This window comes from Delphinapterus leucas, chromosome X (genome assembly GCF_059928025.1).
Source record: "Delphinapterus leucas isolate spDelLeu-1000000601 "Yukka" chromosome X, BTC_Dleu_Yukka2, whole genome shotgun sequence".
In the NCBI taxonomy this organism is placed as follows: Eukaryota; Metazoa; Chordata; class Mammalia; order Artiodactyla; family Monodontidae; genus Delphinapterus; species Delphinapterus leucas.
Window position 1 is genome coordinate 104,565,171 of NC_143150.1, and position 27,287 is coordinate 104,592,457.

At 34.2% G+C, this 27,287-nt stretch overlaps 2 protein-coding genes across 2 annotated transcripts in view; both read left to right on the forward strand.

Moving 5' to 3' along the window:
- Nucleotides 1–2,173, forward strand: part of LOC149744371 (dystrophin-like) — a 108,782-nt gene extending 106,609 nt beyond the window's left edge. Inside the window, exon 13 of the mRNA XM_089904646.1 lies at nucleotides 371–2,173. Within this exon, the coding sequence (XP_089760772.1) occupies nucleotides 371–604 (234 nt within the window). The 3' untranslated portion in view covers nucleotides 605–2,173. The remainder of the gene's footprint in view (nucleotides 1–370) is intronic.
- Nucleotides 2,174–18,893: 16,720 nt separating this feature from the next.
- LOC149744372 (dystrophin-like) lies at nucleotides 18,894–22,954 on the forward strand. The gene is made up of 2 exons (XM_089904645.1): nucleotides 18,894–19,078; nucleotides 22,661–22,954. The coding sequence occupies exons 1-2, from the start codon at nucleotides 18,965–18,967 to the stop codon at nucleotides 22,919–22,921; spliced, it is 375 nt and encodes a 124-aa protein (XP_089760771.1). The 5' UTR covers nucleotides 18,894–18,964; the 3' UTR covers nucleotides 22,922–22,954.
- The last annotated feature ends 4,333 nt before the right edge of the window (nucleotides 22,955–27,287 follow it).

Here is a 27,287-nt window from a genome sequence, read left to right on the forward strand (position 1 = left end):
TAAGTAAACCAAATCTCTTGAACTATATAATGAGATCAGGAGGAACATTCGGCCTGAGAACAACAGATTGCAATGACGGAGATGATTTCACTAATGTTTTTCCCAGCCTCTTGCCTTGATGTACATAATACTGTGCTTTTGTCCTGCAGAGATTCCTGATCCTGCAGTTCTGTGTGCTAACTCTTTTTTCTTATTCTGATTTTCATTTTTATAAGTAGAGCTGAATGAGTGGCAGGAAGCTGCGAAATCTATCTTATAAAAAGGTGATGGGGGTAGAATCTAGAATCTTCATTTGCCTTGCAGAAGGATTGCAGAAAAACTATCACCAGTAAATATTGAACTGATTCATTCCTGTTTCTTCTTTGTTTAGGCCGTGAGGAGGCAAAAGTTGCTTGAACAGAGTATCCAGTCTGCCCAGGAGATTGAAAAATCCTTACACTTAATTCAGGAGTCCCTCTCATCCATTGACAAGCAGTTGGCAGCTTATATTGCTGACAAAGTGGACGCAGCTCAAATGCCTCAGGAAGCCCAGGCAAGTAGAACCTGGAATGAGCTTCTTTTCTTTTGTTTTTATTATCCGAACAAGACATTAGTAACTTTCTAACTTAAACTTTATTCATCTAGTTGTACAAAGGGTTATTTGATCAACTGATTGGACTATTTGGAGGTAAGGGGAAAAAGGATCTCTATATTAGTACTCTAAGGTTTATTTTTGAACGTACATAATGGAGGAATTTGAAATAGAGACACTTAAAAGACCAGGGCAGTATCACACTGAAGTCTGCTGTTTATCAATATTTTCAAACTATACTTGAGCTAGAGGGAAACCGTAGGAATGTCAAGTTTAAAGAAAATACTTTTGGTGGTAGTATTAAAAATGCAGCATCAAATATTTTATTATCAACTCATCTTTATCTTGGAATTAGAATTCATATGACCTGTATTCTACATTTAATGTGTTGCAAGTAGCTAATAACAAGAAATTAGAGATATAAATTTGCATTTTATTACTAATACTAATATGTCTATACTCATATTTACTCACATACCTATACATTCAATACTTTTCAATCTGAATTATGAAATGTGTTAAACTAATTTTTCTAGAATGAGAGTTAAACTAGGAATGAAAATAAATCTAAGTCAGCTTTATACCAAGTAAATTTAGTCTGTATCTAAATTAACTTTCACCTTGGGAAGTAATGCTGTATTTCTATTTTTAAATAACATTTACAGGTATGTAAAATATCATAAGAATTATTTAAATGTCTTCAGGATTTTCTGATACTAAGGTACTATCAGGTAGCTACTATATCTACAGTAACTATAGATAGCTACTTTTCACATCTTATATACATAGTATGAACCCAATACCCAAGGATAACTCAGACCGATACAATATAATGCGAGGAGCATTAGAAGCTTATCTGTCCATCCCCGAGGCCCTCTCCCCACTAATTTTCCCTACATTTCTGGTTGCACCTGCATTTTCAAGATGATTCTTGACTTTGAATTCCCCAAATGGTAATATATAATATTGGAAAATGCAAGCCGCCCAAAAGCTCTTGAAACATTCTTCTCCAAGATTTTATTTTAAGATGACAGCAAAGTGAATTGTTTTCTAGAACAGAGTTATCAAGTACTCAGATTTACTTCAAGGACTGGCTTTCCTGAAGCTCAATTTGAATCTCCTTTGGAAGAAACAAGTAGAGGATAAAGAGGTTGTCTGTGAAGTAAGCACTTAAGCACAGTGTGTCAGACAAAGAACCTACTAAGAATACCATCAAAGGACGTTTTTCTAAGTAGATATAAGGGGGGTAAATTTAAGCCTATGTATAAATGAAAATTTATACCCAGTGTGTTTCTGTAAATTTGCAGAAGAGTTCATTGCTAATTAAAAGATTAATAGGCTTAGCTTTCCCTTTTCAGAAACCGAGTACTTGTTTTAATACATCGCGGAGAAGCAGGACAAAGTGAATGGCGTTACCATATTTGGCCATCTTAAATCTGTGCTCAGATTTCCTGTCACATATTGGTCACATAGATTTGTGGATGTTTGACTCCACCGTGTGGTGCACTGGTAGTTTTACTACTAAATTTAAATCTGTTAAAAAGAGTTTCCCTTTTTCTGCCTTTCAAGATAGTTTGAGATTCTCAGGTATAAACAAATTTCAGCATTAAGGAAATGTGTGCAATGTGTAAAACATTTTGACAGGTATACTCTTATTATATGTAAAAGTAGATGTAGAGCAAGGCACTTCCTTGCATTCTATTTGCATTTAGGACTATAGGGCAGCAATGAGCTGCCTCTGCATGTTCATTGACCAGCTATCTGTCATAATGAGCAAATTGAGCCTTCTGATTCTAAATCAGATTAAACATATTTTACTTTTTTATTTAGTGTCATGAACTTACAGGAATAAAGTTTAACCTTTTAGACAATAAAACTACATACTGCTAGAATATCAGAGCATACGTTGACTCGAGTATTTTATTTCAAAAAAATAATTCTTAACCAAACCAAATTCTTAAATCATATGACTACAGCATCAAAATGCCAGCATATTTAAAGAGAGGTTTTTATTAAAGTACAAAATTAAGATGACATCTTATTGATTCAAATAGAGTAAAGCAAATAGAGAAAGCTCTTCTAGATATAGAAATTTTATCTTCTAGATATACAAATCAAAAATTTAAGACATATTTCAAAAATAGTATGACTAAATATAAAAAACCCTATGAGTGTTTCTTCGAAACAACTTTACAGAATAAAATCATCAAATTGATAACTGCGGAGAAGCACATGGCATGAATAGAGTTGTTTACTCTATTTAATTTGCCTAAAGAACATTGTGAAATACAGAGATTTAGTTTTATCACCTAAGGTCTGGAAGCAAAATTCCAAGTACCCAGCTTTGCACCCCAGGCCAATCAAGTCAGAATCTCTAGGTGGACTCAGTCATCAGAATTTTTCGGAACTCCTCCCCACCCTGAGTTATTCTAATATGTAGCTAAGGTTGAGAACTTTCGATAGTTCATTACTGGTAATGGCTGAGTAGCAGCAGTCTCTTTTTTTCACATCACACTTCTCACCACTGTTTGACATTCTCACCTATGGCGGTGACAAGATTTCAATGGGAGGAAGTTGAGGTGGAAGTCAGACTTTGGTGACTTTCCTATATTGATTGTTTGCTTACTCTTATGGGAAATGAGTGAAAGTAGAAAATATAGCTGGGAACTCCTACATGAACGAATTAATTTAGACAAGTAGAATTTTCAGTATGGATGTTTGAAGATGAACTTGGCTTAGTTTTCTTATTTTCTTCTTTTTTTCCCCTAATTCCACATATGTTAATGTGCCAGTTACCTTGTATGTATCTCTAAATCATTGTAGGAGCCGTGATAACTGTGTCTAAATAGCCATGTAAATGTCTGTAATTCTTAAGACTACACAGATACTTCAATCTGTAATTTTTTTCTCTTTTCCAGTAATCTCATATTTTGAATCCCCAATATGTAAGAACAGTCTAACATGGGTACCTGTTGAAATGCTCCACATCATTATGTGTTGATGATGCACATTTTATAGAGGAGAGTATGACCTCATTACTCATATTACCACTAGAAGCAGTGGAGTTGCTTAACAGTGATTGTAATAGCTAAATTGTTCTAGTTCTTTTGTCTGGCAGGTTCCTGGTCCCATATTTTGCAGCCTCATATCCCACAGAGTAGATTTGTGTTCATGAGTAGAGGGGGAAAAAAAGAACAATTTAGGAAACAAACAAATTACCATCAAAGGAGAGGATCTTATAATCATCATCGAAAAGTGCTCCTGTATTTTGCTTATCAAGCTAGGACTTCTGGGCATTCCAGGTTCACTACAGACCAGATTTCTTCCTTCCATCTCTTTTTCCATCCCAATGAATATCAATAAAGAGAAATGAATATCAATAAACAGAAAAGAGGGATCTTCTTTTTACTAAAGAAAGCTGTTAATTTAAGATGATTGCATTAGCTGTGCATCAAAATAATTCATAACTGAGGTCTTCCTGTATTTAAGCTAAATCTTCTAACTGACTTTAAATATATTTGGCCATATTTAAATGTAAACATTCCAAACTCTCAAAATCAGTGCTTAAAAAATAAAGACCTAAATGCAGATTTTGGTCTATCAGATTAAGTTTATGATTTCATTATGGAATAAGAAAGACTTTTATAGTGGAAATAGGAACATTTGATTGCCAAACGGCTCAAAACAGTCTAACTTTACAGCCTACCTCACTGATTTATGAATTAGACAGTATAAACTTGCATAGGGAAATTCATTCTGGATTTATGTAATAATGAAATAATTTAATCACAGAACAAGGAAATGGAGAGCTATTATAGACATTTGGGCTCCGATGTTAAACTCCACATAACCATAACAAATAATTTCCTTTCTTTTACCCAGTAATATAGATATAATGGTAAACACAATGCAATGAATTTTAAATCTGTTCTAACACTGAAGTGCTGCCTCTGTGTATTACTATATAGAACTGATTACTTCCCAATATAAAATGACTATTATTGTGATTTTGACGTGTTTAATCGTGTGGGAAATAATCACAAGCAAGAGTTGCAGAAGATGTGAAAGATTATATTTTTTTCATGTTCCACATTTTTTTTAAGATGTTGGGAGTAGGAGTTTATTAATTTATTAATTTATTTTTGCTGTGCTGGGTCTTCGTTTCTGTGCGAGGGCTGTGTCAAGCGGGGGCCGCTCTTCATCACGGTTCGCGGGCCTCTCACTATCACGGCCTCTCTTGTTGCGGAGCACAGGCTCCAGGCGCGCAGGCTCAGTAGTTGTGGCTCACGGGCCTAGTTGCTCCGCGACATGTGGGATCCTCCCAGACCAGGTCTCGAACCCGTGTCCCCTGCATTAGCAGTCAGATTCTCAACCACTGCACCACCAGGGAAGCCCCTCCACATGTTTTAAAAGTACAAAGTATCCAAGATCCTCGAGTACATTTTCTTCTTTTAATTTTAGAATATGTGTTGCATGTGGCCATTTCCCCTTCTTGAGGATGCAATATCAAAATTACTGTTTAAAAATTACTCGTCTAACAGTGTTAAATTTCTCCATTCGTAGTCTTAACCTCACATCTTCTAATATTTTTCTTTCTGAAATATTTTAGTTATTTTTTTTCCTCGGAGTCATTTTCTTTTTTTGATGTGAGAAAAGCTTCCATAATTATTTGATACAAAGTTTCCTTTTTTCCATTAAATACTTTAGGCAGTTACGGCTTAATTTTGCTTGCCATTTTCTGTCATTAATTTGATATATGAGAATGGTCTGATGAGGTAAATCATGATAAAAAGCCCTGCTCTCTGCTCAGTTAATTGTAAAATGCTATATTGGAAATGTCATTAATGTTTGATTGATTTTTAGTTTTCTAATTTGCCCTTTACCATCTCTAATGGAAAAAATGGTTATATTCATTTCCACTGTTGTTTCCTACTTTCAATATATAGTGCTAGTTGTGAACATAATTACTGTATTGTCAAATGTCTTTTTTTGGTAAGGGCATGACGATATAATTAGCTTTATATTATTTCACTTTTATGGAAAACATCTAGTGACCCTGAGAAATATTGGATTGAGAGCTCTTTTTAGAGCATACATGGGTATTCTAAATCAGCAGCACTCATTTGCTACTTCCTTTCATTTTGTTTCTTTTACAAATTACTGATTTTATATGAAGCTGACAGTTTCACAAGATCAGTTGTTTATTTTCTTCAAACACTTATCATCCGTATGCTAGTAGATGTATATTTTAGGTGAATATAGAACTCAAATAGTACAGTCTTTAGATCTTTAGCAGACCTTAGAAATCCGGTAGCCAACTATGGAAATCATTATCCTTTGGATGAAATCTTCCAATCCCAGTGTTTTCTTCTACATTAAAAAGTTTTTTAAATGTTATTTTTTTCATTGTCTGATTATAGTATCAGGAAAGACGATGTAATATTCCTCTTTTTTTAAGAGGAATTTGTAAATGGGAGATTGTCCATTTTACCTATAATTTTCCATAATACTGTTATTTAAACAAATCACTTATCTATTTCACAATAAGCCTGCCCTAAAGTGATAAGGATTTTTAAATTATGTAGTTCCAGAATGATAATCTGATGACATTAAATAAAGTAGGTGGTAAAAGATATCCTAAGTACAAACTAAAGATGAATTATCAGTTTAAAGTAAGAATTGTGGAATCAATTTTTAAAGGTGCTAGCTAAGTATAAGTGTGATGCATGTTATACAGCCTTCCCAAAGTAAAATCAATTGGAAATAGATGTCCATTTTTATCTTATCTTAATAATGAATTAAATTGTTATCACTAAATATATACATTAAGTACATGAGATAGTTCTTCCCAAATCTACTTGTGTGATATACTCTGCCAAAGAAAAGTAAAAGGATAATTTGAGCAAAGAATTGTATCCCTCTTGGATATTAATGCATATTAATATATAAAATATTCTGAGAAGTTCTGTAGCACAGACACATGGTTATCCTTAATTAACAAAATATATTTAGCCCCTGTGCTCCTTTCATATATAATATTCTCAATTTATAAGGAAATTTTGATCTCTAATCCTATTGGAATCACACTACAGATATGAGAATTTTTCTAGAAATGCTGCCTACAAATTATGATAAAATCTAAGTTTTATATGATGTTCAACCATCATTTTTTTCAGTTTTAATAATTTTAGTAGTGGTGACCTTTCTAAGAGTATAGAAATTCATCCTCTCAACAGTCTGTGTAACTGCTTGATATAAATATGAACATTTCAAAGTCCGTGTAATTCTTTGCATTGAAACTTCCAAATTGCCAAACTTTCCCTTCACATGTTACATGGTCCTTCACATCCCCTTGTGACAGATAAAAGTTAAGTTTTTGGTCATGTGTTTTTGTAAGTTATTGTTGTTCCTATTGTTTTTAAGTCATGACAACAGTATGGCTCATCTGGAAAAATGTGGAATTAATCATCAGAAGACCTGTGTTTCAATGATCACTTAAGTTATTTTGGTTTTCTTTTGTAATGCTATGCTACTGCAGGCAGCTCTAAGGGGGCGACCTTTAAGAAAAAGAAAACTATACAAATTACAAATAGAAAATTAAATACTGTTATAGAAGAATTCTTTTTGCAAGTGACCAGCCCTGAAACTTAAGGTTCAGTAGCTTTTCATTAATTCCTCCTCTAGATAGTAAGTTTTACTCTACCCAAATCCAGTTCTACTTCCGTGAAACTAAGTATTCACACTCTGCACACTCCAAATTCAGTCTTTTCTAGCATGGTTCCCACAACCTGGAATGAATTCCCATTTTCTTATTATCTTATCTACCCCTCTAAAACCCCCTTATCAGCCATATGGAACTTAAATTACACCAATTTCTTAAACTTTTACCAGATTCTATAGTAGAAATAAATATTTCTCTTGTATGGCATAGCATCATTTTTCCATTATATTGCATGCATTTCTGCTTTGTAATTTACTTGTATCTCTATGTTCCGTTTCCCTAGAACAGATATTCTTTAAGAATAGGGTCAATGGTTTGTTCTCACTGTGTGGAATAAGGTGGTAGACGCAGAATCTCCTTCTTGAATTGAATGGATAAGCTAAGTATTATTAGTATGCAAATAAGATTAGATGTCTGTTTGTTTCTGATAAATGTCCAATTGGAGGATATTTTTATTTTTAAATCATAATTTAAGAGTCACTATAGCTTAAAGAGCATTGAATTTGCTACTTTCTAACTTTATCTTGGACAAGTCAACATTTCTAATCTCATTTGTAATTGTAATTTAGGATGGTAAATACTTACCTTAGTTTGATTAGATAATTAAATGAATATATGTGAACTGTTGGGACATAAGGTCACACAGATGTCCATTTTGGTGATGATGATAATAATGATTATTTCTTTCAGTGCTCTTCTCTCACCCCTCTAGTATAAAAGGCTAAAGGAATTAGGTGTATATTTCATTTTTTCCTCTACTATATATACCTTGAGTGCCAAATGGATGAATTAATCAAAAACATGTGGACAGATACTGCTACAGGTATATAATTTGGGCCCTCTGCTCTCTCTGAATATCTTTTTAATTTTTCACTCATCATTTTCCTTTCCCAGTTTCTGTAATGGCTATGCAACTTTCATCACTTTCCTTTTGATTCCTCCTCAATCCTCTCCTCTCTCATCCTCAGCAGATATCAAGAGGCTCATGCTTATAGACAAATGATATATAATGACACTGACAATTTATGAGTAGATATTTGTGCAGACAACTTGAGCAGGTATTTTTACATATACTATCGCCTCTAATCTTTTTACCAAAACCAATATAGTTGTCTACTGCAGACATGAGAATTTTCCCAGATACTCTGCCTACAAATTATGATAATGCTTCATTGCTGGCTTGTCATTATCACCATCAGTTTAGAGATGAGAAAATTGAGGCTCAAAAAAGTTTGGTGCTTTGCCCAGGTGGCAAGTCAGAGCCCTGAGATTTAAATCCAGATTTCTCTTAACACTATTCTGATTCCCAGAGAGCATCAAGTAGGAAGCATTACACTTTCTGCTTCTCCACATCCAAAATCTTTATGTATTACCTTTGGCTTCTGAAAGAGTGGCACCTCTCCACCTGTCAATATTTTCCACTGATTATTGATCTTTGCCCTTCACTCCATTTCCTCTCATTTCCTCTCATTTCCTCCAAGGTTCTTCTAATCAATTATCTTCATATATGCTTTAAAAAAAATGCTTCGTCCATTGGCTTCTTTCATATGGCCTTAATACGTGTTCAATTCTCACTGACCTACATTTCATTATGTGGGGAGACAAAAGTCTTCAAAAATGATTTAAACTGTTTTATAAGGGTATTTCCTTGTCCTTAATCAGTCTTCAGCCCTTGAAAACCTGATTTCTGCTCTTACCATCTACGGATTCTGTCCTAGCTACAGTGCTCATTGACCAGCTAATATGCCCTTATTAGTACTTATCTCATTTGATCTGTCTCAAAATTGACATTGTCGACCTCTCGCTCATTCTTAAAGCTCTCACAGCACTTGATTTCAGTGGCACCCTCTCTCTTTCCTGGTTGTTCCTCTTCTTCTCTTAGACTGTTCCTTATCTTTCTTTGGTGTTTCCCTTCTTCTCCCATCCCTAAATTTTTCTGTTCTCCATGGTTCTCTCCTGACGCTCCCTTTCTATTTCCCTCTAATGTTTGAGTGCACTAAAATAAATACTGTTTGTACAAATGATGCTGCTTCTTTTTAAAAAAAATGCACACACATATGTAGCTATATATGATTAATAAAATACAAATTCATATCAAAGTATTACTGAGTTTATAGAAGAATTCTCTCATTATGAATTGCCTTAATAGTTAGATTAAGTATTAGCAGTAAAACCATTATCTGTGATTCTGATCACTTTTAAACTTTATCTTCATATTAAAAAAACTAGACACTTTTCATTTAGGCCATGAGGTTATTTAATACCTCATTCCCACCTACGTTTCTAGTTATATTTCTGTGGATGTGTATTAATTCTCTATGCATTATTTCAGTTCTCCCAAACTCTTCATGTGGTTCAGTGCCTTGTCCACACCTTGTTTTCCCTCATTCAAGAATGCTTTTGTTTTTAAAACTCTCATCTCCTTGCATATCCAGTGTACTCTTTAGTACACTTAGGTACAAGTAACAAAAATGAATTAACTAAAGCCAAAACAAAAATGAGGGAAGGGAGCTGGTCATAAGGGCACAGGAATGTCTCATGGAAACCAAGGGCAAGAATAACGTTTTTACTCAGGAAGAGACTAGAACCTGTGTTTTGGTCACTTGTAACAGCAAATTATCATTTTCTCTTAATGGTTTTGTGGATTGAGAAGGCTCAGCTGGATGGTTTCTCTTGGGGTCTCTCATGTGATTGCGGGCATTTGTTGGCTGGTACTACGGTGACTTATAAGCTCAAATAGGCTGGATGCCCAAGATGGTCCCTTCATGTCTAGCATTGATGCTCACTGTGAGCTGAAAGCTCACTTGGGACTATTCACTGAAACACTTCTCCACAGCTTCTTTATGTGGCTTAGGCTTTTCACAGCATGTCAGATGGGTTCCAAGAGGGGGCATCCAAAGAATGAGTGTTCCAAAAAGGCAGAAGTGGAAGCCACTAGGCCAGTTAAGGGCTTTTCCCATAAATGGCAGAGCATTACTTGTGCTCTGTTTTACTGGTCAAGGCAATCATAAGGCTGACCTAGATTTAAAGAGGTGAAGAAATAAACTCTACCTCTTAGTGGGGGAATGGTAAGAGGAGTATGTGGTATGGACACTGTTGTTGCAGCCATCTTTGGCAGATGCTCTCTGCTTCAGCCTATGATTGAAAGCCATCAATATTTTTGTTCCTACTATCTCTTTCTTACTTCTCTCTCTGGTTATGGATCTTTGTTCTTCCTAAACTGACAGTGCAAACTAGGGACTTCATAAGCACAGTCTCATACGTGACACAGTTCCAAGCGCCCACAGAGCTTGACCAGACTTTCTCCTGTCAGTTCCGAGAGAGTCTGATGGACCTAACTGGGCACAAACATTCTTCATGTTCTAATTTTCCATGACTTGGGGGTGGCCAGAGTTATGTGACAGAGACATGGCTGTTATTGGCCCACCATTTTGAAGGGGTGAGACTTTTCCACCTGAGAAGTTAAGATCATAAACCTCCTAAAGCATCTGATGCCCCCAGCAATGCTTACTAATTATTCATAGTCTACTTTAACATCACCTCTCCTATGACATCTATTAACTCTCCTGTAAGTATTACTCTACTGTGTATACTCCCATTAAATTTTTTCAGACTCCTTAGTATTTCTAGGTGTATGAACAATGCTATGCACTAACATGGATCCCTAACCCCCAAATTCTATGGTTCCTGGAGAATAGGTACATACCACTATTTCTTATGCAATGTCGTAGTTCAACCACTGAAGATACTATATATAGTAAAAATATATACATATATATATGGATTTGCTTGAGTCTTTGCTCTTCTTTATTTTAAACCAGAATTCTAATTACTTAAGTAATTTGTAATTACTCTGCCTTTATAATTATTAGGATCAATATGCTAAGGAATAATATTAAGGTGTATCTGTACATTTATAACCTTGTATTCTGAAAAACTCCTTCACCACTTAACCCATTTTCTTGGAGTTTCTCATTACTCATTTCAGGGCTGTAGTTCTCTGTGGTAACTGCTAAGCAAACTGATGTTATTTTCTAATAATATGTGCCAGAATTGACTCCAATTGGTGTAAATTAGGTTATATTAATATGCATTATACAAATTGTGTTGCATGGAAATTTTATGGGCCCTGTGGTATAAGTTAATCATTTTCTTCTTCTCTTATTTACGATAATCTGACAATGACTGAATTTTAAATTCGAATAATTTGACCAGTAGCTAATTTTTGCTGGATCTGGTAGAAATAAATGAATGAATTTATTGTTTTTGTCTCTGCACACTACCAGATTTGACCCACTCCTGTAACTGGCTCAGAAGTGTATAAGTCAAATACAGACATACTTTTAAATACAACTTGATCAAAAATGTCCTTACTCATTTTAGAAAATATATAAATATTTTATATTTATTTAAAGTTTAAAAAACAGTCTCTGTAGGAAGCTATTAAGTACATATCAGACAAAAAGCAAGGCCAGTCGAGACATTTAGCTTCCCTTTCCTAGATACATAGCTTCCCTGAAATTTAACTGAAATATGGCATAGAATTTCTGAGTAAAGATCACTATTAAGGAATATTGTCCACATTCAACTTTCTCATTATGCCTTATCGCTGCCATAGTTGGCTTTTTTAAAATAAAGGCTAACATCTTTGGTCAGCTTTGAATGTAAATACAAAGACAAAAGAATATAAATTTCACATATTAGATATAAATAGATACTTCCTACTGAAAATTATATCTGAAACAGCTATTCATTATCACTGATTCAAAAGGATAATTTATTTTTATTAATAAGCCCAATAGGAGATAAATAATTTCATTTTGATAACTTTTGATAAGTAAAAAAATCAATTTATTGTCATTTTGAAAGAGGCTACATTGTAATAATGTTTTGAGAGAGTTTCAAATTCCATTTTCTTGGAAGGTGAGTTGTTCTTTGCAGTAACTTGCAGAGCATGCTGACTTATAATGCTGTCCTCCCAACAGAAAATCCAATCTGATTTGACAAGTCATGAGATCAGTTTAGAGGAAATGAAGAAACATTACCAGGGAAAGGAAGCTGCCCAAAGGGTACTATCCCAAATTGAAGTGACACAGGTATGTATTATTCCATTAACTAAGGAGCTTGTTTTAGTTGGATATTAAAATATAGTCTATATTAGATAACTTGCTTATTAGCAAATTGGAATTAAGGGCATTAGTTGAAAACTACAAATAATGTATAAATGATACAGACTATTTTGAATTCTACCTTTTAAGGATAAAATAGGTTAATAAATTGTCATTTATTTAGTATCACTTTAAGAACAATTACTGAATTCTTTTCCCAAATGCATGTATTCTTTGTGCTGGACAAATGAAAAGAGGGTTTCTTCAGTTTGTTTTTATTTTTATTCTTGTATATCTTCCAGAATAAAGGAAGATACGTTAACAAGAATATGACTGGTTATTGTTTGGAAGGCAAAATTAAATTGGTGTTTTTTCTTTACAGAAAAAATTGCAAGATGTTTCCATGAAGTTTCGATTATTCCAGAAGCCAGCCAATTTTGAGCAGCGTCTACAGGAAAGTAAGATGATTTTAGATGAAGTGAAGATGCACTTGCCTGCATTGGAAACAAAGAGTGTTGAACAGGAAGTAGTACAGTCACAGTTAAATCATTGTGTGGTATGTATTTCAGATGGCAAATATGCAGCTACCCCTTGACTTTCCTTATTGGAATAAGGAACAATATTTGGTATAAGAACAAAAATTAGCACAGGTGTATTGAGAGACAAGAACTATTACTGAAGTAGTAGCCACTTAATACCTCTTCTGAAAATGTCTTCTTTGAGTCTATAATTTTTCAAGGACTGTGCAGAATATAAAGGAAATTGCCTTTGTTTAATTCTTATGGAACTTTGAAAATATTTTTAAATGGAAATCCTGGAAAGAAATATGTTAGTCTGCAAACAGCAACAACAGCAGTATCCACAGTAATAAAAACAATTCTAGAAATGAGTGCCAAGGAAGCTAAGTGATCCACACAAGTCACCTTTAATTCTCAAGGCCACACATTAAATGAGAGAATTTAAAGACAAACAGCAAGTGAAAGGCAAAAGCAAAATTCCAATCCAGGCATGCTTACTCCAAACCCTAGTATCTTTCCATTAAATATCAGGGCTGGATATGCAGTGAAATTCTGCCAGACCACAAAGACAAAATAAAGAGGCACCGACTATTAGCCTGTAGTGTAAATCTTCACTACGGGGATTTAGAGCAGTGTTCTTTGTTCCACTTATTGAAAATTCACCAAGTCAGATGACTCTTCTGATAATGTAAAGCTGAATTATGAGGGCATCTACTAGAGTAAATATAAGTATTATTATAAATGTATGTGTACTATGGAGTATCAGGGTAGAAATTCACATAAAATAAAAACACTGAGTGCTATTAACATTAATGGGAAAAAAGTTTATTTAGTACTTTGTGTTTAAGTATTGTTCCTGCTTCTACTCCATAACATAAATGAAAAAGAAACCCTTGGGTACATTTCAGTCATATCATTATGAATGGGAAGATATCATTCTTATAAACACAAATTTTCTTTGTGAAAAATTATGGAGTAATTTTTATTCAGTAACGTAGCTTAATAATACAGGCTGCATTTCAGTGGCATCAGTATTATAAATATTCTCACCCCCAAAAGAAATTTTGAATATCATTTTATATATTAGCTGGTATTAGATAAGTAGCATTAGGAATACATGGGAGCATATTTCATCTTACATTTTAAAAAAAATTGAAAGCAAAATGACCCACGTACATTATCATCATGGCTAAGTATATTCACAAAGGGAGAGCTGTTCATTCTTTTCTAGGAACAGGTCTCTAATGGTACCTCATAAAACTTGTCTGCTAGTTAATATGAACTGCAAAAAAAAAAAAAACCCTACCGGCACCCAGGTGTTACTATGCCCTGACTCAGTACAGAGGAAACAAATCAAAATATTTACTCAATCTGGTTCTGGTTCTGGTTTAAATGTCAGGACCAATTCAAGTCGTTCTTCCATAAGGATATATTTTCTTCACAACTTTTGTAATTTTTCATTACTTAAGATGCTCTCTCACATATACTATAATCATGGCCTTTGCTTTCAAGTAATTTTTGTTCTGTTAAAAAAAAGTCTTACAGGGACTTCCCTGGCGGTTCAATGGTTAAGACTCCATGCTCCCAATGCAGGGGGCACGGGTTCTATCCCTGGTCGGGGAACTAAGATCACATATGCTACATGGCGCGGCCTTAAAAAAAAGAAGTCTTACAAACATGAACACAAGCAAATGTAAAGACTGTTTTCCTTTCTTAATGCTAAATATTTTATCTGTCTATTGAATGATACGATGTAAATGGCTATTTAGTACTTTGAGTGAGCTTTCCTCATAAAGGTAAATAATTGACATTTAAAAAAATTTAAATAGTAAGTCATTTGGAAGTATCTCTGATTCCAAAATTCAAGAATTCAGTCCCAGTGTGATAATTAATGATTTAAATGTTTCTGAATACCCAGATATGTTTATAATTCCTAAGATAGAAGTAAATGAATTAAAAAATCATATGGAAAGTTCAGAAAGAACTCACAATTATTAATAAAGGAATAACATCAGGCAATCATCAAAGAAGGGATTAAGGTGGAAATATTTATGTCTGTAGCCTTAATGAATAGGATAATTGCTTAGCATTTACAAAATGCTTTGTTTTAAACACTGATTTTAAACTGAAAAGAAAAAAACAAACCTAATTTCTTTCCTGACTCCCAAATAACAGCAATTACCTACTAGCAACTTTATTTCTTAGTACCAATAAAATAAATATTTGTTGTTCAGACTCACCACTGAACAACTTAATGCAGCAATGTATAAGTAAACTATTACATATGCATGTATACATATAGACATATACATATGTACATGTATGCATGCATACATATATACATACATTCAAATGCACATATCTTTCCAAGTAAAATAACTACAAGGGAAAGCTATGACATTTGTTTCATGAGGATTTGTTATGGCAGTATACTACTGTGAACCAATATATGTGTTCTTTATAGTTGTGATGTACATGTGAGTTTTACATAATATTTTATATCACTCTATAGTTAATTAATCAGCCCCATTAAGAAAATAAATTTGTATAATTAATTAACATTTAAAATTACCTTCCCTCCTTATATATGATTTAATGTATATTGAAATTATGGTCTGGAAATTTAGATGTTTTATCCCGACTGTAACATAGCACCATGAGAACAACACTGAACGTGTCTGGCTTGGCCACCACTGATTCTCTAGTGACTCAAATACTGTCTGGTATAAGCAGGCACTCAACAAATACCTGGGGAATGAGTAAATGAATTTTTCCAAACTCACAGCTAGAATTATATAATTGTAACATTTAAAAACTTGGGTTGACCAAAAAGTTTGTTTGGTTTTTACTGTAAGATGGCTCCACTAGCACTTAGTTGTGTTTAACTTCATTCAAAACAATTTTGTTAGATTGTATTGTGACAGCTGTCATATCAGCATGCATCTAAAAAAAACACATCAAAATTGGTGAATTTTTGTGTAGCCATTTTAATATTGAAGATGGGAGAAAAAAAGCAATGTTTTCAGCATATTATGCTTTATTATTTCAAGAAAGGTAAAAATGCAAAAAAAGATTTGTTCAGTGTATGGAGAAGGTGCTGTGGCTGATCAAACATGTCAAAAGTGGTTTGCTGGGCTCCCTGACTTCAGACTATACTACAAAGCTATAGTAATCAAGACAGTATGGTACTGGCACAAAAACAGAAAGATAGATCAATGGAACAGGATAGAAAGCCCAGAGATAAACCCACGCACATATGGTCACCTTATCTTTGATAAAGGAGGCAAGAATATACAGAATATACAGGAGAAAAGACAGCCTCTTCAATAAGTGGTGCTGGGAAAACTGGACAGCTACATGTAAAAGAATGAAATTAGAACACTCCCTAACACCATACACCAAAATAAACTCCAAATGGATTAAAGACCTAAATGTAAGGCCAGACACTATCAAACTCTTAGAGGAAAACATAGGCAGAACACTCTATGATGTAAGTCACAGCAAGATCCTTTTTGACCCACCTCCTAGAGAAATGGAAATAAAAACAAAAATAAACAAATGGGACCTAATGAAACTTCAAAGCTTTTGCACAGCAAAGGAAACCATAAACAAGACGAAAACACAACCCTCAGAATGGGAGAAAATATTTGCAAACGAATCAGCGGACAAAGGATTAATCTCCAAAATATACAAGCAGCTCATGTAGCTCAGTATAAAAAAAAACAAACAACCCAATCCAAAAATAGGCAGAAGACCTAAATAGACATTTCTCCAAAGAAGATATACAGATTGCAAACAAACACATGAAAGAATGCTCAACATCATTAATCATTAGAGAAATGCAAATCAAAACTACAGTGAGATATCATGTCACACCGGTCAGAATGGCCATCATCAAAAAATCTACAAACAATAAATCCTGGAGAGGGTGTGGAGAAAAGGGAACCCTCTTGCACTGTTGGTGGGAATGTAAACTGATACGGCTCTATGGAGAACAGTATGGAGGTTCCTTAAAAATAGAACTACCATATGACCCAGCAATCCCACTACTGGGCATATACCCTGAGCAAACCATAATTCAAAAAGAGTCATGTACCACCATGTTCATTTCAGCTCTATTTACAATAGCCGGGACATGGAAGCAACCTAAGGGTCCATCAACAGATGAATGGATAAAGAAGATGTGGCACATATATACAATGGAATATTACTCAGCCATAAAAAGAAACAAAATTGAGTTATTTGTAGTGAGGTGGATAGACCTAGAGTCTGTCATACAGAGTGAAGCAAGTCAGAAAGAGAAAAACAAATATCATATGCTAGCACATATATATGGAATCTAAAAAACAAAACAATTGGTCATGAAGAACCTAGGGGCAAGACAGGAATAAAGACGCAGACCTACTAGAGAATGGACTTGATGATACGGGGAGGGGGAAGGGTAAGCTGTGACAAAGTGAGAGAGTGGCATGGACATATATACTACCAACCGTGAAATAGATAGCTAGTGGGAAGCAGCCGCATAGCACAGGGAGATCAGCTCGGTGCTTTGTGACCACCTAGAGGGGTGGGATAGGGAGGGTGGGAGGGAGGGAGATGCAAGAGGGAAGAGATATGGGGATATATGTATATGTATAACTGATTCACTTTGTTATAAAGCAGAAACTAACACACCATTGTAAAGCAGTTATACTCCAATAAAGATGTTAAAAAAAAAACTGGTTTGCGAAGTTTCGTGCTGGAGATTTCTCACTGGATGATGCTCCAGGGTTGGGTAGACCAGTTGATGTTGATAGTGATCGAGACAGTTTTTGAGAACTATCAATGTTATACCATGCAGGAGATAGCCAACATACTCAGAATATCCAAATCAAGTGCTGAACATCGTTTGCACCAGCTTGGTTATGTGAATTGCTTTGGTGTTTGGGTTCCACATAAGTTAAGTGAAAAAAAACTTCTTGACCGTATTTCTGCCTGCGATTCTCTACTTAAATGTAACGAAAACGTTCTGTTTTCAAAACAAATTGTGACGGGGGATGGAAAGTGGATACTGTACGACAGTGTGGAACAGAAGAGATCGTGGGCCAAGCGAATTGAACCACCACCAACCATGCCAAAGGCCGGTCTTCATCCAAAGAAGGTGATGTTCTGTACATGGTGGGATTGGAAGGGAGTCCTGTATTACGAGCTTTTTCTGGAAAACCAAATGGTTAATTCCAACAAGTACTGCTCCCAATTAGACCAACTGAAAGCAGCACTTGACAAAAAGAGTCCAGAATTAGTCAACAGAAAATGCATAATCTTCCGTCAGGATAACGCAAGACCGCATGTTTCTTTGATGACCAGGCACAAATTGTTACAGCTTGGCTGGGAAGTTCTGATTCATCTGCTGTATTCACCAGACATTGCACCTTCAGATTTCCATTTATTTCAGTCTTTACAAAATTCTCTTAATAGGAAACATTTCAATTCCCTGGAAGACCGTAAAAGCCACCTGGAACAGTTCTTTGCTCAAAAAGATAAGACATTTTGGGAAGATGGAATTATGAAGCTACCTGAAAAATGGCAGAAGGTAGTGGAACAAAACAATGAATGTGTTGTTCAATAAAGTTCTTGGTGAAAATGAAAAATGTATCTTTCATTTTTACTTTAAAAACTGAAGGAACCTTTTGACCAACCCAATAGAAATCATATAACTTTTAGAAATGATCTTTATAAACTTGGAATGAAGAATTAAATATATGTGTTATGTACCCTTACTTTGGTAAGTATAACTACACAATATGCATGTCTTTATGTGTACATATAATTACAAATAGAAGCATTAAATCAACAGAAAATGCAAAAGCTAGATATTGACCACAGCTGCAAAATGCTACTCCATTAAAACTGTAACCATAGAATAGCATTTCAGGTGATCTCTACTCCTGTTTCTTTTTATTAATAATAGTATGAACTAGACACTATTGCTTATTATTCTGTTTTGTTTTATGTTTTAACTTAGAACTTGTATAAAAGTCTGAGTGAAGTGAAGTCTGAAGTGGAAATGGTGATCAAAACTGGACGTCAGATTGTACAGAAGAAGCAGACGGAAAACCCTAAAGAGCTTGATGAAAGAGTAACGGCTTTGAAATTGCATTATAATGAGCTGGGAGCAAAGGTGTGTGCATGCTGAAACCATAAGCACTGGCTACTTTCCACTTTCCTTATATATTGTAAAGTAAGAGTCAGTAATTATGCACAATTAATGTCTTAGGAACGCTAAATCATTTACTCCCTACAGATAGATAGATACATGGATACATACATAGACAGAGAGATAGATAAATTCCAATTTGCAGTTCTTAAGAAACAGTAATTAATCAGCGAGGGTCTTCTTTTCAGTCTACATTAAAAAATATGTACAGCTCAGAGAGATTTTTATTGGTCCATCAGATAATTCTAAAAGGGTTTCTTTGTTCTAAACTTGCCCCTTCTTTTCATTGTCTATATTTACTTGTGATGACTCAAAGGCTGGTAATTTTATAAACTAATATACTGACTTATATTTAGGTACAGTGGAGTTGATACATTCTACATAGAAAGAGCTTTACTGAGACCACTGGGGAGAAGAGAGTCTGTTTTTACGGCTCAGGTTCCCAACTTTATTGAATATAACAACATCAATGAGAAAATTGTCACTTCATCTTTGACACAAATGTAAATGCTTGCCCATATTTGAGAAGTAGCCATGCAGAGTCAGAATTCTAACATTGCACCCTGAAAGTAGATTGAAGGTTATGTCTTGAAGCTACAAATTGCAAATTACTTATGACTGAGAGAAAGTGAGTTTTAGATTCAAATGAAAATCTGAAAATCACCATTCATATTAGTTGATAGTCTTTATTTTTATATTTTAAAAACCTTCTAATTTAAAGTTTTGAAAGAGAATTAGCTGTTTTAAATATAAATTATTGTCTGGGCCTTTTCTTTGCCTTGAAGAATTTGCACAAAATCTTTTCCTTTGCAAGAGTAAATTTAACATAATGTAGAATAAATCACTTTGAATTTAAAACAATAAAAATGACATTAGAGGACTCTTAGTGTCCTGAGTTGATTATTATTAAGGAGTGAATGATTCTTACGATGATGTGAAGACCTCTTTATCCCTGAAAATGTATATTTGGAAGTGTATGTTTATTTAACCATTTGGCACTGAGTAATATCATTAAAGCAAAATGAACAATTACTAAGAAATCATACTTAGCTTTAAAAGCATGACAGAACACAGCAAAAATGTGGGGCAGGCATTTATTTTTGAAATAAAGATTTAGAAACATGAGTGTTAAAGGGAATATGTACAAATATCATATTATAAAATGGCAGAAGTCATGCATTCCATTTCTGAGAAAAAATTGTTCATATTTAAGTCTTCCAAGCACCTTCAACAATAGTGGTTTTGTTTTATGGAAACAGAGGATATCTTAATGTATTATTCTTTTTATATAAATATACAAACCCTTCTATTTTAATGGTCTTCAGAATTTAAATCATTTTACTTGCCTCAGTTCAATATATATTACTCTTTTGGATTAGTCAGCTTAGGCTGCCATAACAAAATACCATAGACTAGGTGGCTTAAACAAGAACATTTTGTTTCTCACAGTGCCGGAGGCTGGTAAGTTCAAGATCAAGGTGTCAGTCTAGTAAGGACTCTCTTCCTGGCTTGCAGGCGGCCACTTTCTCACTGTGTTCTCACATGGTGGAGAAGGAGGGGGAGTGGGAGGGGTGGGGAAGGAAGGGGAGAAGAGGATAAGAGGGATGGAGGGAGAAGGAGGGATATCTTTTCCTTCCTCTTCTAGTAGGGCCACAATCCTATCTGATTAGGGTCCCACCCTGTGACCTCATTTAACCTTAACTACTTTCCAAACACTCTATATTCAGGTACAGTCACATGGGAGCTTGGGCTTCAGTTTATTAATTTTGGGGGCATTTCAGTTCAGAGCATGACAGTTTTCTTAACACAATTTTATTAGTTTGGTTAATATCACCAACTTAGCTTAATTGTTCAATGAATAAAAATAGAGTTTCTTATATCTAAATCTATTTAATTTTATTGAGTGATATTACACCTAGCACCCTAGATATAATAATACTTACAGTTCCTGTATGCTTATTATATTACAATATACATAAATAGCAATATTCATTTTAGCCTCAAATGCTCATACTTAAAGCCTCAATACTCATGTCAGCCTCACTTACATTTTTAAGCGTTCATGAAATAATGATTTCTACTGTGGGTGGCACTATTTTAAATGTATCCTTTCTCCACCAAAAAAAAAAAAAAGTGTAAAACTCAATTTTCCTTAAGATGACAGTGTCTCCTGTTTTATTAAAACCTATTTATCTGGACATAAACAAAGTAGAATAAATAAAAATCAATAATGCATTAGCTCTGGGAAGATAGAATTTATTTCAAATATTGAATCTAGAATTCTTTTTCTACCAATAATGCATAGAAAAAATAACTATGCATAGGAACACACCATAAGGTGTATATTTTTTCTCCCACATACAAGTAAAATCCTTGCAACTCAAAATGGCAGATGCTTTCACTTCCCTGAAGGGAAGAATAGAAGGGAAAATCTGTAAAAAAAAAAAAAAATTGAATTTGCCGCCTCAGCAACTAAACAATTTTTTTTTTAATGTACGCACACCTCTGTTAAAGAAACAAATTTTGCTGAGTATTTGGAATTTTTCTCAAAGTTTCAGGGTATTTATCTTCATTGAAGTATTTAAAATTCTTTAAAGATATCTTTGCCATTTTTTTCATGCTTATGGCTGAATTGTTATTTTGTTTGTAGAATATATAAGTGTGTGTGTATATATATATATACACACGCACACATATATGTGTGTGTGTGTGTGTGTGTGTGTGTGTATCAACAAGAGATAAGAGATTCTGGGCTTTTTATTCAACCAGCCAACTCACAAGATGTAGGCACATCAGGAAAAGTGGTGGAGAAACACAAATGTGTTCATTTTCTGTGTGAGAACATGGAACAATTTGACTTTGAGGGTCTTAGTTTTAAACACTGAGAACTGGAACACAGGATCAAGTCATGATTTCTCTATTAATGAGAGTGAAAATTGTGTTATGGTATCAAATTTTGTTGCCCCCTTTGGGTAATAAATGTATATTTAAGGAGGAAGTGACCTATTCTTTGTGTTGTTTTTGTGCAAAAGTGAGACACTTTAAAGATGCAATGACAATAAAATTGGCTAGTCTAAGTATTTTATAAATAGTTATGCCTTTGGAGAGAAATAGTATTCTTTCCCCATTTTGATTCCTTACCAGTAAGGGCAAGCCTCATTTGTAAATGTTCTTGCCTATCTCTTTGACAGATGACTGAAGGGTTTCTAAAAGAAACGTGTCATATCTTCAGTTTGATTTATATCATTCTATTTATTTAAAAAAGTTTGTCCATAATTTATTTTTATTTATATTAGGGAAAATAATAGCTTTTCTTTCTACCTGATGCAGGACACTATCTTTTGGAGAAACGATCTCATCTTCCCTAGACTGTGCTTATTCACTATTAATATTCAGAATATATAATTTTTCTAAAATATTATTTTTAAAAAGTAAGAAAAAGGTTATTTTAAAATGACAAAAATATGAAATTTCCAATTAAGTAGCTAAAATTAAACTTGAATTGAAAAAGTAAACCAAACTACATTTTATTATCATTCTTTTCAGGTAACAGAAAGAAAGCAACAGTTGGAGAAATGCTTGAAATTGTCCCGTAAGATGCGAAAGGAAATGAATGCCTTGACAGAATGGCTGGCAGCTACAGATATGGAATTGACAAAGAGATCAGCCGTCGAAGGAATGCCTAGTAATTTGGATTCTGAAGTTGCCTGGGGAAAGGTAAAACCTATATCACTGAAGGTTATTTTTAGCATACATGAAACATACAGCAGTATGATTTTTCAAGGAACTATTAGTGTGCAACGATAATAGATTCATGAATATTATTGTGCTTCATTCTTCCGTTCCTCAAAAATTCATCAGTAGTTTAACTGTATATTTCAGGAATACAATAAAGCCAGTGGGAAGCTTTAGCAAGTGTCTCTCCAAAGCTTGTTTAGGATTAGGTAGGTTATGAATAAAAATATATTCATAAAAATATATACATCCTTAAAATATATACATCAGTCCTTAAAAATGTATACATCATTAGTCAGAAAGTCAGTCCAAAGATGAGATTCTATGTTTCCTAGCTTGCCTAAGAGACTATTCAGGTGGACCCCACAGCCACGAGGAAGGCAAAGATGCAGAGACTGCAGACAGTTGGGCAGGACAGACTCACAAGATCAGCAGATTGTTGATGTCGCAGTCACAGAAAAAATCTCATGGGGTCTGTATGACCACTATCATTTCCATCACCAAACGGCACGGGATTTCCTTTAATCCTCAACTGGTAGATTCTTGCTGTTTCTCTGACAGCCAATCAGACATCATTGTTCTCTACAGTTCAAGGTCAAGGCACTAATAGCTTAATATTGTTTTTCAGTTGATATATTACTACATTACTTAAAAGTGTGTTGATATAAAGTAAATAGTTGATATTAATAATGCATTTTCACCTTAAACTTTGCCAAGCCTTTGGGCACTTAGAAAAAAATAAATCATAGCACACTCTGCCCCCTCATTTTTTTAAATTAACAGACATGTGCCTGCGTTAACTAGATGTTTAAGAGATCTGTGCTTTATTCTGAATTCAAGAAGCCTATCTAGATTATCCAAATTTGGGAAATTTTAATTGCATTATGTAAAAACTTAGTCATACAATGAGATCAAAACTGAAAACTGATTTTCTTTATGTAGATTCAGATGACAAGTAGATGTAAAAATTTGTTACATACAATTTTTGTCAAATAAACATTAGGGAATAAATGTCTTTTTCTTCCCTTTCAGAATAGATTTGTTGTTAGAGATAAGATATTTACTTGGAGTTATTAGTTCAGGATCGTATATATTGTGAGATTATTACAGTAGTGAGTGTACAGAGGGTACAGATTAGAAGTTACATTGGCCTTTTATTTCCCCTTATCACCCAAACAAACGTCATATTTCTATGTGATAATTTAGTTGGGATCAATGACAATCATGTATTTAGGTGCAAGCTGGGCTGTTATAAGAAATAAGCCAAAATTCCATTTGCCAGATCTTAATCACATGATCATATCTAGCCTTCAGGGAGGGTGGCAAAAGATGGTCTCTGTCTGGCTGGGTAGCCAGTGTGTCCTGCTGAAATGATGAGTAGGCCTTATACTAAAATGAAGAAAAAGAGAATGCATTCTCAGGGACAGACAGCACTTTTGGCCAGAGCAGTATCACCTTTTCCTTTTCCATCCTAAGATAAAGACAGAGAAAGTCCTGAATGATCTATCTCTCTCTATATATATGACCTACTGATGGCAGTTTCAACCATAAGCACTCATAAATTTTAAAAAAGCCCAGAAAATATTTATGATCTATTAAAGTATAAAATATGGTAAAACATCCATGGGACATGTAGAGGATTCATGAAAATGATCCAGGCTTCATTCTGTCACCCTTCCCTTAATGCTAGGTACAATATATTTGGTTGTTCATATCCAGTTTAATGGATATGTTAGTTTACTAGGGCGGCCTAACAAAATACCACAGACTGAGAGGCTTAAACAACAGAAGTTTATTTTCTCACAGTTCTGGAGGCTGGAAGTCTGAGGTCAAGGCTTTGGCAGGGTTGTTTTTTTCTGAGGACTCTCTCCATGTCTTGTAAATAGCTGTCTTCAGATGGTCTTCCCTCTGTACATGCATGTCTCCCAATTTCTCTTATAAGGACACCAGTCATTTTGGATTAGGGTCTACCCTAATGACCTTTTTTTTTTTTTTTTTTAACTTAATTACCTCTTTAAATGTCCTGTCTGCAAATAGGGTCACATTCTGAGGTACTGGGGTTAGGATTTCATCATGTGAATGTTGAGGGAACACAATTCATCCCATATTAGTAGAGTAGCTTTCTAAATATAATGAGGAATGCTAACATAATGGTGCGCAAAGGAGTAGAGCTATACATGAAGGGAATTTGAACAATTCTGACTACAATGTATAACTGACTGAGGTGAAACTACAGAAGTATGCCACATATGAACTCAAAATTCCAGAGTCTCCATAAGGTCATTGAATATGTCACCTAAGGAGATATGTTTGCTTTAGCCTCACCATAAAATCATTAAAATATAAGATAAAGAACTTGGCAAGGTTTCTAGATAATCCTTGTCATATTAGAAAGCTTGAGTGTTCTGGAGATGACTCAGCTTACTGAGTCTATCTGAAGCATTTTCCATAAAACTCTGGAGCAATACTAATTTGAGATCCAACAGGAAAAAAAGGATAGAAATCTGGCATTTTTCTTTGTCTATATGATAATTTATCACTCTTTCTCGATCTTTTGAAACACTAAGCTGCTAATGATATACTTTTAGACCCCTTAGTGGTCAAATGAAAAGGATACACATTTACATCTTAATTACATAATTTTTTAATAAACTCATTTGGAAGGTGCTGAAGCTTTTTCAAAAATTACAGTCATATAGTAAAAACATGCAGCTTACAGATATAAAGCAGTCACATTTATGATAATGATTCTACTTTCTTGAAATGAAAAAAAAGTTAAACTTTCATACATGAAACCCCATGACTCCTTAGTACATTCTCATTTCAAATGCTTTCTTGGTAGATGGAGAACTTGACTCAGACTGTTAGTCTCACCTGCCATTTCAAAAGATAAATGTCAGACTTCTTTTCAAAACAAATTCATTTATTTATTTTTGGTTTCTTTTTCTTGAAGTATAATTGGCATATAACATTGTATTAGTTTAAGGTGTACAGCATAAACGTTCGACATTTGCATACAATGTGAAATGATCACCACGGCAAGTCTCATTACCATCTGTCACTATGCAGTTACAAATCTTTTTCTTCTTGTGATGAGAACTTTTAAGATGTACTTTTTTCGCAACTTGAAAATTTGTAATATAATTTTGTCAGCTATAGTCACCATCCTGTACGTTACATCCTCATGACTTACTTTATAACTGCAAGTTTGTACCTCTTTTTTTTCATTTCCCACGTTCTTTTTATTTTTTCTATAATGTAGTCAGTAGCACAAGGTTAATCACTTATTCGAAAATCAAGTGATGTTCTTTCCACCTCATGCATCATCACCAGCAATAAAAATCCTGAGATTCGGACGTTTCAGGCAGCATTTTGATACCGCACTAGGTGGAAAAAATCCAACTTTTTTTTTCTTTTCCATTTTAGTAGTCATTGGCGTTTTATTTTTTCTTTCAGTTTTACTGAGATATAATTGACATACAGCACTGTATAAGTTTAAGGTGTACTCCATAAAGATTTGATTTATGTACATCATGAGGTGATGACCACAATATGTTTAGTTAATATCTATCATCTCATATACAAACAAAAGAAAAGAAAAAAATTTTTTCCTTGTGATGAGAAAGCTTAGCATTGACTCTCTTAACGACTTTCATATATAATATACAGCGGTGTTAATTAATCATGTTGTATGCTATATCCCTGAGTACTTGTTTATGTTAAAACTGAAAGTTTATATCTTTTGACCACTTTCATCCAATTTCCCCTCCCCCAACCCCCTACTCTGATAACCATAAATCTGATCTCTTTTTCTATGAGTTTGTTTGTTTTTAAAGTATAATTGGCCTACAAAACTATGTTACTTCCTGGTACACAATATATTGACTTTATATTTCTATATATTACGAAATGATCACCATGATGTCTAGTTACCATCTGTCACCATACAAAGATTATTATTATTTACTGTATTCCCCACACTATGTATTTCATACCCATAACTCATTTATTTTATAACTGTAAGTTTGCACCTCTTAATCCCCTTCCCCTATCTTGCCCCCATCCTCTGGCAACTACATGTTTGTTCTCTGTATCTATGACTCTGTTTCTATTTTGTTATTCATTTTGGTTTTTTAGATTCCACATATAAGTGAAATCATATGGTATTTGTCTTTGTCTGTACCTCTTGAGTGCCTCCTTCACCCATTTCTCCCACACCCCAACACCTGTCCCCCCTAGCAACTACCAATCTGTTCTCTGTAAGTTTTGTTTTTTTGGATTCCCCATATAAGTGAAATCATATGGTATTTGTCTTTCTCTGTCTGACTTACTTCATTTAACATAATACCATCAAGGTCCATCCATGTTGTAGCAAATTTCACGATTTCATTCCTTTTTATGGCTGAGTTGTATTCCAGTGTGTGTGTGTGTGTGTGTG